Raw genomic sequence first — 14,560 nt, 5'->3', positions numbered from 1 at the left:
ACAACAATCAAAATGTCGCAAACACATCTTTAAACCAAACATTCACCTCACATTACAAACACTTTTTTCATAATATGACATTTTGGATACATCATGTACACACTGTTGCTCAAAACCTAAAGCTCTTCTGTCTTAGGCTTTCTATATGTATTTCCATGCAAGAGTGAAAGTTACGGTATCAACAAAGAGAAGTTAAAAATACACAGTAAAAATGCAAGCAATATTGAAACCAAAAATAGTGATTTTTCACAAATAATTTGCACAAAATGATGAATACCTCTACATCTTTACTTCTAAGAGACTCGGTCTTTCTGGGCTGCTCTTTTTCATACCCAATCATGTTGCCAGTTACCCTAATTAGTTGTAAAATATTCCTCCTTTTGTTTTCTTTATCATTACACAACTTTTCCAGCATTTTCTTGGCCCCATCCCAACTTTTTGTAAAACATGTTGCTGGTATCAAATTCAAAATGAACATATATTTTCCATGAAATAGTCATACATGTCATTTTCAACATTTGATATATTGTCTGCATCCTTTTTGTAGCTAAATATGAGTTTACGAGATTTACAGATTATCACATTCTGGTTTTATTTGCATTTTACACAACATCCCGACTTTTTCTAATCAGCCATTTCAAAACTCCACCTGGTTGTTATTGTTTTGCTTTGTTTTTTTCCTTGTTGACTGTAAAATACTGTATTCACAACAGCAAATTATTTGTGGGAAAATCAGTATTGTTGGTTTCAATATTGTTAACATGTTTACTGTGTATTTCAACTTCTCTCTATAGAGACTTTAGATAGACTTTCACTCTTGCATGAAAATATACATAGAAACCAATGAAAAACAGAAGAGCTTTAGGTTTTGAGCAGCAGTGTGTACATGATGTATCCAAAATGTCATAATGACAAAGTGTTTATACTGTGAGGTGAACACTTGCTTTAGTGATGTGTTTATGACATTTTGAAAGTTGTAACTTGTCATTTTGCCCATTAATTTGAGGCATTTTGCATTTTGTGTGCTATTCTGAGTTTTGTGTGTAGTTTTGAAAAATATAGACACAGAGTTTTGAAAATGTGTAAACAGTTGTAAAACTGTAAGCTATGGTTACACAGTGTTTAAGGTATGCTGCAAGAAGTTTAGGAATTCATTTTTAGTGTGTAAGCAATGGGCAAAAATGGTATTGTGTACCTGTTCAAGTGTGTACTTTTACATTGAGTACCTGTGTACAGTTCTGCATTTGCCCCTTTACTCCCCATTTCTAAAACCTATCAAAGAATTATTTTCAGTGTGTCAATGAAAAGTATATGACCACCAACCACATACCAGCCTGCCTCTTTTGCAAGCAATGGAAGGGGCATGCAAAGATATCAAAGTTGGGTCAGTTCAAGGGTGGATATGGCACACAAGGTGATATTTTCCCCAATGCGTAGCCCAAGAGAACATTGCCCCCCCACCCCCGGCACACACACACACAGCAACCTTTGATCAAGGCGACTTCACGAGAATACCTGCAATTATGGGGCATTCAGGCCACCTGGGAATATAGGGACAGCCCCCGTGATTAGACCCTACGTTGTTTTTCTGACTGCCAGCGTTCATGCGCACTTGTGGCAAAGATCTGAATTTCTACTTTGTGTTTCAGCAAAACCACTGGAATTTCAGGTTTGATTGTAAAACCATATTTCACCTAAGATAACAAGCATCCGAAATTAATTTCCACTTTAAAAGTGCATTTGTCTAGCCTGGCCCAACCCACCTATCTTCTTTTAGGGAAATCTAGTCTGGAAACCCATAGTTCATAACCTTTTCCCTCAGACAAGAAAAATGTCAGGCCAATCAGCGACAAGAGGGGAAGACAAAACCGAAACTTATTGTGATAAACAGAAACAGAAACAGCAACACATGCAAACATGCAAACGTCAAATGTAGAAATTTATTTACAGCAAAGGTAGACCCACATACATTGTTTCCTGACTGTTGGTGCTGTTTATTGTCAGTTTGTAAAGTTTAGGCGAAGTAGGAAGTAATGTTAGGAATTTCTGAATTGGTAAGGCTGGACCAATGATTTCAAAGTTAGTGCCTGTCGCGATGCAATTGTTGGAAATGTTTCCCAATCGAGAGTTCAAAGACTGTATTCACTTCGTGAATGAGTGGATATTTCCAGGCTAGCATTTGTCACCAGAACCATGATAAAAATTTGGAACTCTTTCATCATCGAGTGCATTTAGCCTGGAGAAGGATTCCTTTGAGGCGTTTCTTTTCTCTTGTCAGCTCGGTTCTGTGGTTGCAGGTTTGCAGAAGGCGAGTTGCCTGGGCAGGGCCAGCGAAGGGTTGTCTGAGGATGGCAGAACTGGGTCGAACCATCTGGGCCTCCGCTCTCCCGGGCCCAGTTCTGTTTTTAAGCCCTGGCGCAGAACATCCGAGTGCAGATACTCTCATGCATCAGTTTAAGAACAACACGGAGGCTGCAGTAAGTATGAGTTTGTTTGCGTTTATTTCCCCATTCACTTGTAGTTAGTCAGGAGGACGTGAGGAGGGAGGAAAAAAGGAACTGGCCCACTCAAAACAAACCCATCACACGTTCTTCACATCATCAGTTTAGCGTGGTGCGCTGTGAGCACATTCCCCCAACTCTCTCATCGGCACTCTCCCACTCCAATATGTGCTTTACGAATGCCAGTGTGGCAGTCACAAAAATGAATTCTATTTGATCCACGATTATTCATTCATCCACGCGTCGGTGTGGCCGTGCGGATGCTCTCATGGGGACAGTGAGTCATCCAAGGCTCTGAAGTGACGTCGACGGATCTTGTAACTTTGCTGGGGAGATACAAAGACCCGGGGAGTGTGGGATGCTCATTAGAGTTTGCTACCTTTTCCCTGACATTAAATATTCAAGATGAAAATGCAAATGTGAGATGTTTTTAATACATGATAGAGAAAACACTGAAATCTAGACATACTTTTAGTTGTACTTTCACTGAGTTTTCATCCATTGTGGTTTTCAACCTGTGTGAGTGAAGCTTGAGTGGAGGACGGTAAGTGTGTGTGTGTGTGTGTGTGTGTTAGTGTATGTGTGTGTGTGTGCGTGCGTGCGTGCGTGCGTTTGTGTGTGTGAGTGTGTGCATGTGTATGCATGTGTGTGTGTGTGCATGTGTGTGTGTGCGTGCATTTGTGTGTGGTGTGTGTGTGTGTGTGTGTGTATATATCTTTCCCATCCTACTCCTGTGGGTTTGCTGCCGCACCCACATCACACTATGATTCCACAAAACAAAAAAAAGAACAAAAAAATGAAAGTTAAGGGGTTGGACCAACTAAGGGAAAAAAAGCTCCCCCTCACAAAAACACTGCACAAACAACAGGATGGTCTCGATGCGGTTGATGGAACAACATATTCCACTTATTTATTTATTTAATTTTTTCCGCAATCTCTGATTGTGTGTGCAGGGAAGTGCGAAAACATACACTCTTATTTGCATATTCACTTATTATACTGTCACTTACCATTAAGTGAGAATAAACAGTTGTAGCGATTTCTCTCTGGCAGTCTGGTGATGGAAAACACTCTCATGCCCACGTATACCCCTCCCTCTGAACACACACACACACACACACACTCACTCACACACACACTCTCTCTCTCTCTCTCACACATGCACACACACACACACACACACACTACCAGTCTACTTTTGCAGTTGTCACCCTACGGGGAATTGGCTTGATCATGGATGATCTTGGGCTTGTCTGTTTGTGGAGGACAATTAGGCAGTAAGAACACTAAGAGCTCCGCAGCAGCACACAGCGACCCAAAAGAGAATGGATACTGCACAGCAAAATTCTCAGAGTTATTTTCCCAGTGTAAAGCAAAAGTGTTAAAATACAGAGTTAAAACTACACTGAAAACAGTTAGATTAACTGTTAAGGAGTCAACTTTGTAAGAGAGTTAGTGTCATTGGCCAGTGTTTGGGACTCAACTCCTACAGTGTTATGAAACCACGCCTCTCCTAACGTGACCTCATGGATTTCAGCCACATTTCAGCAAGGTGTAGAGACGCCATCTTTCTTTTCGATGGAATCCTAGTATATGGTAAGTCACGCTCTGCTTTATAGTTGTACAAATATGTCCAAATAATTGTTTCTCTTTCTTTTAACCTACAACTGAAGATTGAATATTGTTAGTTAACTAGGAGTATGTTAGCGATGATGCAGCTAACTGAACTAACTGATAAAATGTTAGCTATCGCTAGCTAGCTAACAACAGGCTAGTTTTGGTTAAACGGAGTAATATAAGGCTGCATTTTAGCGAATTTGTGAGTAGTCGATGGTCTTTGTCGGATAAAAAGGTATTGGATCACTAATAATCCAGCCCTCTCGTGTATTTGTAGTCATATGTGCCTTTCTCAACTTCGTTTTTTATTCTGTAGCTGCTAGTGTCTGTGGCAGATTCAGGAGTCTGAAGTTGCTAACGTTAAATCTGATTGACTAACGAAATTCTTGTAGACATGGGCAGTCATTCCAAGACAAATTAATGATCCAATAGAAGGCAACATTTTCGAATTAGGTTTTTTTTAGTTCATGCCTGCACTAAAATGCCAACAGATTGGCATTCAGTTACGATAGAAGAAGTAAGTCGACTGCAGTGGCAGTGGAAAGGGGAGGGAAAGGGAGAGAGGTTATGTGTGTGCACGCGAGTGAAAGGGTGCAAAGCGAACCTTCTGATTTTATCGTCATCGTCAAGTTTGCCGTATAGATAGAACTATAACTTTATATGGCTATTGACAAACCATGAGTTATGTTCTATTTTGCAAGACAGCATCAGCTCTGTTTTTTTTAATAAAATGTGCAGTGATCTAAATTTGAGATCTAAATTGTTCCTTGGAATGCTCTGGTCAATTTCTCCTGTATTTTCTTATGTTTGCAGTACTGGATAATTATCTTGACAGTTATCTTGGTCATAATTACCCTAATAACAACTCTGTCAGTGTTGTGGATTTTCTTGTGTCATTCCTAGCTTGGGTAAGATTGACAAAGTATTTATTATTATTCTTATTAGTAGTAGTAGTAGTAGTATTAATTATAATCTTAGTAGCCTAAACTTGACTATACCTTTGTTGTTACATTTAAAATTAGCTTCTTTTCTAGAGAATGCTTGTGAAAGTAAAGTACAGAGAAAAGCAGAAATATGTCAAGGTTACTAACAGTGATGGGACCTGTGACTACCAGCAGTTCCACCAAGCAGGTTAAACATGCTTTATTACTGACCAATACATGTTGATTTTGCAACCCTTTGAGAAGTACTAATGATAACATGCCGCTCTGTGCAGTCGTAGAAAAATTTGGACTGCCTCCTGACGCTGAGGTCATTTACAAAGATTCTTCTGGAACAGAAGTGGACCCGGACATCTTTTCTGAACTGTTGGAGAAGGGGGAGGATTTGTTCAAGGTGTATGTGAATGATGGTAAGTAATTGTAATGTAATGCAGGAATGTCATATTTTTCTATTGCATGAAAGTTTTAAATATGCATTGTTCTTGACATTATATGCTTATTGTGGTGATTCAAGTTAAATAAAACTCTTGTTTTACAAGATTTCGATTTAGAGGATATGTCAGTGTCTTCTGAAGCATCATACCCCTCAGATGCCTCCACTGTTATATTGGATGACAGTCCGTGTGAGACTCCAAACAAGAAAATTAGAAGGGATGACCAGAGTCATAGAGAAGCAGTCAAAAATGTAAGCAGTTTTGATAAATGTAAAATTACTGTTTTCCTTGAGTGTTCATTGTTGATGTTTGAGTGTAATTGGTTGTATGTGTATTGTGGTATGTGTTTATGTGTTATATGTGCAGATGGTCAATGAAGTTCTTCAAAGAAAGCCAGGGGGGGAGAAGATTTTTCAAGAGTACACTAAAACAAAGTCACTGTCAGATGGAACCAGGAGACAGCTTGTGAATATCTTGGTTGCTGACATGGTGGAGGTGCATGGGTATGTTTCAAGAGTTTTTGATGGTCAAAATGCCTTTATGATGTCCCAATACCTACTTTTAACACTTTATACTATTATTTCAGACGGATCCCTTCCCAAGCTGTTCGAGTGAAGTATGCCCAAGGCATTGTGGCCTTGTTCCCATATCTTGAGGACCCATTGTCGAAGCATGGATATGTAAGTTTGGTATTGTGAACTAAATTGCAGTTGTTAAATGTCAATTTAGCAATCTGAAAGTGACTAATTTATATATTTTTATTCCCAAAAGGAACACTTTTATGATGCAGCATCAGGCTCTGGGTACATTGCATGGCGTCTTAAGACTGTACAACGAAGCCTATCTGATGGCTCAAGGTCTCGGGTAGCAGTGGAACAATGCAATGGTGGTCCAAAGGCTGCAAGAGACTCGGTTTCTACCATACAACAGTTGACTGATCGAGATTGCGAAGAGGCAATATCTATGATGAATCATTCTTCCGATGAAGCACTGGTTATGGAGAAAATGAAGGCCACTTTTGAACACAGACAGAAACTTGTCCGTGATCCTGACAAGTCAGTAGATGTTCTGGACACCTTCCCAAGATTTCTTGACATACCTGGCCTTGTGAGTTTACATTTAATTGTGAAATATGATCATGCTATTAAAAATTAAGGTTAATGTTAAGATGTGCTCAGCTATGCCCAATTTGCACTGTAATGTTATAAATGTTTGTGCTTTCATGGTAATATTGTACATTACTTAAGAAATGGGAGAATGTCATCAAGTACATCACGTTAATGCTTAGTTCCGTAAAAGTGTGGGTATTAAATACTCTATGGGTAGAAGGGCCGAGTACCATGTATTAACATTCTATTGTTTTAATATTAGATTGAGCAGGACTTTCTGATGCTTTTTGGAGAGGAGGCATCAGGGAAGTTCTTAGCCAGATGGCCAACGTTTTTCAGACCACACATCACTGAAGATGCTAAGGGGCTAGTACCAACTCTACATGTTGAGGAGCTCCTTAGCTCTGCACAAGGAAATGATGGTGGTAGGTTGAGCTCATTTGAAAATGTTATCAGTCTTTACTTCCTGTTTCATACTTGTAACACTGCTTACTTTGTCAACACTAAACTGCTTAGGATGGGACCGTGACATTGCTTCACTGTGCTTGCTGCTGCATCTCATTCCTCCAACATCTAAGGGCCACAAGAAGTCTGCGAAAATCAGTGCCCTCCAAGCAGAGGACTACTTGGTGAGGTATCTGCAGGTAAGTTCTTAATGTTAACAGTTCTTCCTAAGCAAATAGGCTGCCTGTTCAGAACAACTAAGGGTTGCAGAACTTGTAAAACGGTAATTTATTGCCATAAATAAACTCTTGAATCTTTTTGTGTCACAATCTGTACAAAACTTGTATTTGAACCTAATTTGTTAATTTGAACACAAACCCTAGCGTAGGGAGACATTTGTCTGTAATAAGTAAATATAGTGTGGAGAAAAGGATTGAGAGGAAAAAAAAACACAATTGAGAAAAACTACAGATAATTGACTGCAAATATTGAGTTGGAATATCTTAATGCATAGTGAGTTCCTTTTTTTGTGTTGGTTTTGCAGGTTGGTGCAAGCATTCAAATCTTCTTGACCAATCTCGAACCGTCTCAGCCCTTTCTGCTCTGCATTGGCGAACAGAAGAACAAGATACAGAAGTTCTACATCATCGTGGATAGCAAGGCAATTCCATGCAGAGCACAGACATCAGTAGCAGCATTTGACGAGCTGTTCAAAACACACTTTGTTTTTGGAACGTCATATAGTGAGGCCCTTGATGGTTTTTACACTTTCATACAAACAGCTGTGTACAACATCGATGTTGGTATGGTCAGAGAAAAGCCAAGAGTGAGGGAACTTAGGGCCAGGTTTCTAAATTTGAAGAAGTAATAGTACATAAGTTATGTTTACTTGTTTTGTTTGCAAAAACGTACATTCAAATACATATTCAATTTGCCGCCATTTAAAGTTTCATCATGGCCTATATCCAGGAAAATATTTGCGTCTTAATTGTGCAGAGGGTGGATGCACATCAGTGTTCGGAACTTACTCTGGCTTTAAAAAGCATTTAGTTCAGATTCATGGAAATAAAGTTTCTTTCAGTTCCTGTCAAATAGATGGTGGGAGAAACGAGAGTGAGGGTCTCTCTGAGTCGGACAGTGGATGTGATCGTCATGATGGAGTTCTGCACACCTTTGACAATGATCTAGCTGTATGTAATGAGGATGAAAGTGGAAGTTTGATAAAGCAGGGCTCTTCTGGGGGTGAGATTAACTTGAATGATATGTGTGGGTCTTTAGTTGCACAGTTTCAAGCTAAAATGGTAGCTCATAGCACTGTTCAGGCAGTAGTTGAGGCAGTTGAGGAATTGGTTGAAGACATACAAACAAAAACAAAGGAGACCATTCTTAGTAATATTCCATCAGAGCTTTGTGAGACAGTTGAGAGATGTTTCCGTTCAATTGAAAATCCATTGACAAAATTCAATACAGAAGCTAAAAGACAAAGATACTATACAGACAAGTGGAAAATTGTGCAACCAGTAGAATATGTCCTAGGTGTTAGATTTGATGTTAGACGTGACAAAAAAACTGGGATGTACAGTCAGGTTCCTGTTACTGATAAGTGTATATATGTCCCAGTCCTAAAAACGATTCAGTCTATGTTCAGTAACCAAGAAATACTAAAGGCCTTTCAGCAGATCAAAGAAAACAAAGATTGCTTTTATGAAGATATTTGTGATGGTGAACATGTGAAAAGTAACCGATTATTTGCTTTTGAGAAGAGTGCTTTACAGCTTCAGCTATACTATGACGATTTCGAAACAGCTAATCCCTTGGGGTCCAAAAAAGGGATCCACAAACTTGGTTGCATGTATTTTATTTTGAGAAATCTTCCTCCTAAATTTAACTCTGTATTAATGAACATTCAACTACTTTTGCTTTTTCACACGGATGACATTAAAAAGTATGGTTTTGATGCTATTCTGAAACCTTTAGTCGATGATTTGAAACGTCTGGAAACAGATGGTGTACCTACCCCAGTATCTGATAGCCCATTAAGAGGGAGTGTTGTGCAGATCACTGGAGACAACCTTGCACTTCATAGTATACTGGGCTACGTTGAATCATTCAGTGCCACATACTGCTGTCGTTTTTGTTTAGCCGAGAAGGAAGCTTTTCAGAGGATCTTTTCTGAAGATCAACCTGGCATTGTGTTTCGTTCTAAAGAACTTCACTCTCAACACTGCAGCAGTTTAAGGGAAAATCCACAGTTATTGTCAAGTTTTGGTCTGAAGAGAGATTGTTTGTTTAATAGACTTACCTATTACCATTCTTGTGAGAACTTTGCTGTGGACATCATGCATGATGTCCTAGAGGGTGTGGCCCAGTATGAACTAAAACTTGTTTATCAGCATTTGGTTGATACCAAAACAATTACGCTAACTGATTTGTGTGAACGGATTCATGCTTTCAATTATGGATACCTGGAAAGAAAAAATCGACCAACTGCTTTGAAAATGGATGATAGCAAAGATCTTGGTCTAAATGCATGTCAAGCATGGTGTTTATTGCGCAACACACCTCTCATATTTGGAGATCTCTTTGAAAGTACAAGTTCTGTATGGCACTTATTTTTACTTCTGTTACAAATTGTATATATTGTGTTCTCCCCTCGTGTAACTGAAGGCATGGCTTGTTTTCTAAAGCATTTAATTTCAGAGCACCATAGCCTTTTCAAGACTGTATTCCCAAGCAAACGACTCATACCCAAGCACCATTTTTTAGTTCACTATCCCCGTTGTATTAGAAAAATAGGCCCCCTCCTTCATGTTTGGTGTATGAGGTTCGAGGCTAAGCATAATTTTTTCAAACGCTCCGTTAAGAACTTCAAAAATGTAACCAAAACTATGGTGAAGGCACATCAGTCACAGATGGCCTTTTACTGGGAAACATTTAATTTTGAAAGATTTGAGCATGGACCAATACATATTGAAGTGGTTTCTAATTTGGAGGGATATGAAGTTATATGTCAGTGTCTTAATATCAGCTCACAATATGATGCCCATACAACTAGCTGGGTAAAATATTTTGGAAGTGAGTATCATTTGAGTTTATTTGTGTGCTGTGGCGTTCAGTCTGATATGCCTGTGTTCAAAAAAATTGTCAATATCATTTTGAAAGATAACTGTGCTTATCTTGTTCTTTGTGAAGTTGTGACTTTGGGGTTTCATGACCATTTCAGTGCATTTTGTATAGAAGAGAGACCTGGACCGTTTCATATTGTAAGCATTGATGACTTATTTTACCACAAAGCTTTTGACAAGCAATTGTCTTACAATTCTGATGAAAACATTTACTTGGTCCCCCATTGCCACCTGTGCTAATGTAATGTTTTGTACTGGTATTCGATTTTGCAATAAAATCTCTGCAAGAGTTCAGTGTATGGTGTTTTTTAGCTAAATAACTTATATAACTAAATAACAATTATTTTCAGAAAATGTTGTTGTATTAATCAGTATTGTACCAAACTATTCAGTAGCAAATAATAACACTAATTAGTGTAAAATTAACCCATAAGCCGATTTGAAATTGAACTCTGCACTCTAGTGTAACAGGAAGTTAACACCTCCTGGTGTTAATTGTTAACTATATATAGAGGTGTTCCAACACAAATTAGTGTGAAATAAACACTGAAACAGATTTGAAATTTAACTCTACACTCTAGTGTAACAGGAAGTTAACACCTCCTGGTGTTAATTGTTAACTATATATAGAGGTGTTCCAACACAAATTAGTGTAAAATAAACACTGAAACAGATTTGAAATTTAACTCTACACTCTAGTGTAACAGAAAGTTAACACCTCTAAGTGTTCATTTTAACTCTATACAGAGGTGTTCCAACACTGTATCTGAGTTGGATTATTTACACTCGATAGAGTGTTAAATTAACTCTGACAAGATTGGGACAAAATAAACACTGATCTAGTGTTAAAATTGACTCTTACAGAGTTGTTTTAACACTGTAAATTTTGTAGTGTGTGCTCATTTCCTTAAAGCCTTCAATGGGACTTCTGCTCCCTGCACCACTGCATAGCGCAGACAAACGGGCAATAAACAGCAGGCTGGACTTCTGAGACCACCACAGACCATGCCGGTGCTTTGTGTCGGCCATTAGGGAGCCATTATGCACATTTCGAGGACAAATAGGAAAGTGCAGAGGCAATTTTGTCTTAGAGTGCAGTATCGGCAGAGGGATTGAAAAGCACTGTAACAAAAACAGACACACAGATACAACACCTTTTAGATCACTCGGTCAGGTCTCAGTCTTTTTAGATCACTCGGCCAATACTGACCATTCAAACAGAAGGAGGCAGAAAGCTTTTACTTCGGTCCAGTCACATAAAAATACAGTAATGCAATCTGTAGTCATTTGTTATGCTCTCATCTATCCTAATTTGCTATCATTTATGAATCTCAAGGGGTGGAGGGGGAAGGGGAAGTGTGAAAAATCCATTGCTTTTCCCACATGACGCTAATCATGCATGGATAGAAACACGGCACATGCTTCTCGCACTATTAAGGTAGTGGCAAGGCAAGGAGCCCATTAAGAAAGCGTTCAGCGAGGGGGAAAAATACGAAACGCAAGGATGTGGCTCTGCGTTCTCGACTGTGTGAACACACCTCGCACCCACCCTGCTCCCTATCCCCCTCCCTCTCATCTCCCACACAAGCAAAGTCAGACGGATGTCAACTGAAACAGTGTTTTCCAACTTGAATACAAAAGAGTATCAAGCAGGAGACCGAGCACACAATGGGCTCATCCTGACTTAATTATTCTGTTGACTCAAATACACTTATACATTCCAGCACCAGTGCTTTATCATTCTGCTAATAAAAGTTTGAAACCCACACATATGTAATTAAGGGTGGATTGTGGTTCAGGCGAGGAGAGAGAGAGTGTGTGTGTGTTTGTGTGTGTGTGTGTGTGTGTGTGTGTGTGTGAGAGTGAGAGAGAGAGAGAGAGAGCAATTGAGGGGGAGGGAGGTATAATTAGCTGTGGGTGCTTTAAGTAAAACCCCACGGTGTTACAGGCTTTTCGTGTTGTGCTCGTGCTACCTTTCTTCTCCACTGAGAGAGTGTGAGCTGTGGCAACAAGCAGGAGCAAGCACTGTTGAACAAGCTGTTTGGCTGTTTTATTAGGATGAACCTGTCACTGTTGTCAGACAGGCTATGAAAACAATCTGTTGGGTGGCTTTGCAAAGAGACTTACAGCAACCACTGTCTCATATCTTACAAGATCCCTTGTGGAAATTGCCTGCGTTTGGATAATTGAACTAGATTTGCTTTTACTTGCTTTGTTTAGACTTATTTCCCTGGGAAATGGTGCATTTTTCATGCCCATATTCTTTTGGCAGTGAACATATCTTTAGACTCCTTTGAAACAAACCATGTCTCCATAAAGTCTATGTTGTATCGACTGGGTTGATGAAATGTTTTTGCTGCAGACTATTAATAAATTATTGAAAAAGAATGTGCAATGATTTTGTATTTTGTAAGCTAATGTTATTACAGTAATAGATATGTTATGTTTAGTTATATCTGTTATAGTTATGTTATGCAATTCTAATGTTATTAATAGACAATTACTGAAGTTTTATTGAGCTGAGTAATTAGATACACATCCTGATACACAGATACACATCTGGCATACATGCCTTAGACCTACAGAGGTTCAGTAAGAGGCAGTGCTTCCAGTGCCTGTGGCTCCTCATGCAGAAGTTCATGAAATCTTCATTAGGGGGCACTATTTCCTTAGTAGCAGCATTGGCATGTGGCTCATCTTCAGCTCTTGTGCATTGAGCAGGGGTGTAGTGGAAAAATAAGAGTGGGTAAACTATCAATTCTGTGATCACGGTAAGGTGGACTGTGCCATGCGGTATCTAATTTTTTTAAAAAGGCACTTAGAACATGTTTGATGATGGTGGAGTTTATTGTCCAATTTTTATAACAACATCGGTGGTATTACTAGAGTATTGATGAGTGTACATATTGTGAATGTGGATAATACAGTGTGATATTTGAATGGTAAAAGTTGCAATTGGTGCTTTTGAGAGGTGGATAAACACTAATAACAGGTGGATAAACTCTATTTCTGAAATTTCAGAGGTGGATAAACTGTGTTTACTTGCGTTTAGCCTCTACAACCCTGAGAGAGAAATATGTAACACATACATTAGAATAGGATATAGTGGTTCTGTCGCTGTATGTCCAAATGCAGAAGTATACTAGAATTGTATGATGTTATCTGTGTTTTTTTATAAAACATATTTCTTAGGATGTCATTAACAACACCATAAATGTCTAGGTTTATAATTCATAAATGAAAGTCACCATATTACATTAATATAATTTGAAATAAGTCACCTTTTTAAAATATTCAACATTGAGTATATTGAGTATTAAAATCCCCTTTTCATGAGGATAAACCAGCCTGCATAAAATCATCATCTAAGCTGTGCTTCATTCAGAAAGCCTGTCCCAGTTGTAGCGGCATGGCCTATTTGTGTATGGCCATAGCTCACCGCACCTCTGAAGGCTGTTTTATTTTAAACAATGCGCCGCAGTCCCTCAGCGTGTTATTATCGGCGAGCGGCGTTGTACGAAGGGAAGTGTGGCAAGACAGCGTAGGAGGCCGGCTCTGGCTCCAGTCATCTGTCAGCGCCCGGGCGCGTTTCCATGGGAACAACAAAGTGCACAGCAAAGTAATGAAGCAGCAGATAATTGCTCAGGGGTGACCTTGCCGGTCCTGTCAAGGTTGCTTTTGGGGGTCTGCGCTGCCTGCGTCTGTTGGCATACATTTTTATGAACGCTTGCTCCTCAGGGATGTGGCATCAGGGAGTGCAGAAACCCCAGACTTTAGTTATTCAGATAAGGTCAATCTCACTGCTCATCCTGGAATCCCGCAGTGCAAAAACAAATAAAGGTCTAATGAATAAGACCGAGAGAAATAGAGGGGAGAAAAAACATCTCTCCTCAGGCTCTGTCTGCTTCTCTGATACGTGTTAGGGACTCGTGGATGAGCCGAGACAGCGGGAATGCATGAGATGGGAAAACGATGCTGCTGCAAATGTGGGCAGGAGGATTTAACTTCAGTGAGTGGCTCTATTTAAAACTCCTGCCATCTCGCAGAGGGTCCTTCTCCTCCTGCCTGTCAGCCTGGCCAGATCCGTTTCCCCAGAGAAGGCTTTCTCCTCCGTGGTCACAGTGACCCATAAGTGTCCAAGACATACAGACTCACAGCAGGTTAGTCTGCACAAACATCCCCTCGCTTCCAATATAATATAGCCTACAAGAACAGGCATGGAACAGATGCATTTATTATACAAGTCAACATACATATAGATCCTACATTCCAAAATCTCTTTGCCTTGTCTGTAGATTAGATATGTTTATGTTACCTTTTTTTCTTAAACCACATTTGGTTCTGTATGCCCTGATCATCAGTCTAAAATGTTTTTCAGTTTGCAGAAGC

At 39.4% G+C, this 14,560-nt stretch overlaps 1 protein-coding gene across 2 annotated transcripts; it reads left to right on the top strand.

Annotated features, from left to right (window-relative positions):
- The first annotated feature begins 3,707 nt into the window (after positions 1-3,707).
- Positions 3,708-10,460, top strand: LOC121707767. 2 transcript variants are annotated; one of them, XM_042090567.1, is made up of 11 exons: positions 3,708-4,097; positions 4,932-5,026; positions 5,153-5,249; positions 5,335-5,469; positions 5,599-5,744; positions 5,860-5,996; positions 6,080-6,173; positions 6,265-6,600; positions 6,865-7,027; positions 7,119-7,246; positions 7,591-10,460. In XM_042090567.1, the coding sequence occupies exons 1-11, from the start codon at positions 4,028-4,030 to the stop codon at positions 7,912-7,914; spliced, it is 1,725 nt and encodes a 574-aa protein (XP_041946501.1). In that variant the 5' UTR covers positions 3,708-4,027; the 3' UTR covers positions 7,915-10,460. The 2 variants fall into 2 exon arrangements, with proteins under 2 accessions (XP_041946501.1, XP_041946502.1); XM_042090568.1 differs by having other exon boundaries at positions 3,710-5,026; positions 5,141-5,249.
- The last annotated feature ends 4,100 nt before the right edge of the window (positions 10,461-14,560 follow it).

This window comes from Alosa sapidissima, chromosome 4 (assembly GCF_018492685.1).
Source record: "Alosa sapidissima isolate fAloSap1 chromosome 4, fAloSap1.pri, whole genome shotgun sequence".
NCBI lineage: Eukaryota > Metazoa > Chordata > Actinopteri > Clupeiformes > Clupeidae > Alosa > Alosa sapidissima.
The sequence above is the reverse complement of the archived record's forward strand: the minus strand, read 5'-3'. Positions and strand labels throughout refer to the sequence as shown.

Excerpts from the sequence above, each read along its gene's own strand:
- LOC121707767 (XM_042090567.1), top strand. The coding sequence starts at position 4,028 with ATGGATTTCAGCCACATTTCAGCAAGGTGTAGAGACGCCATCTTTCTT. Across the intron at positions 5,027-5,152 it reads TTGTGTCATTCCTAGCTTGG|AGAATGCTTGTGAAAGTAAA; the intron begins GTAAGATTGACA and ends CTTCTTTTCTAG. Across the intron at positions 5,250-5,334 it reads CCAGCAGTTCCACCAAGCAG|TCGTAGAAAAATTTGGACTG; the intron begins GTTAAACATGCT and ends CGCTCTGTGCAG.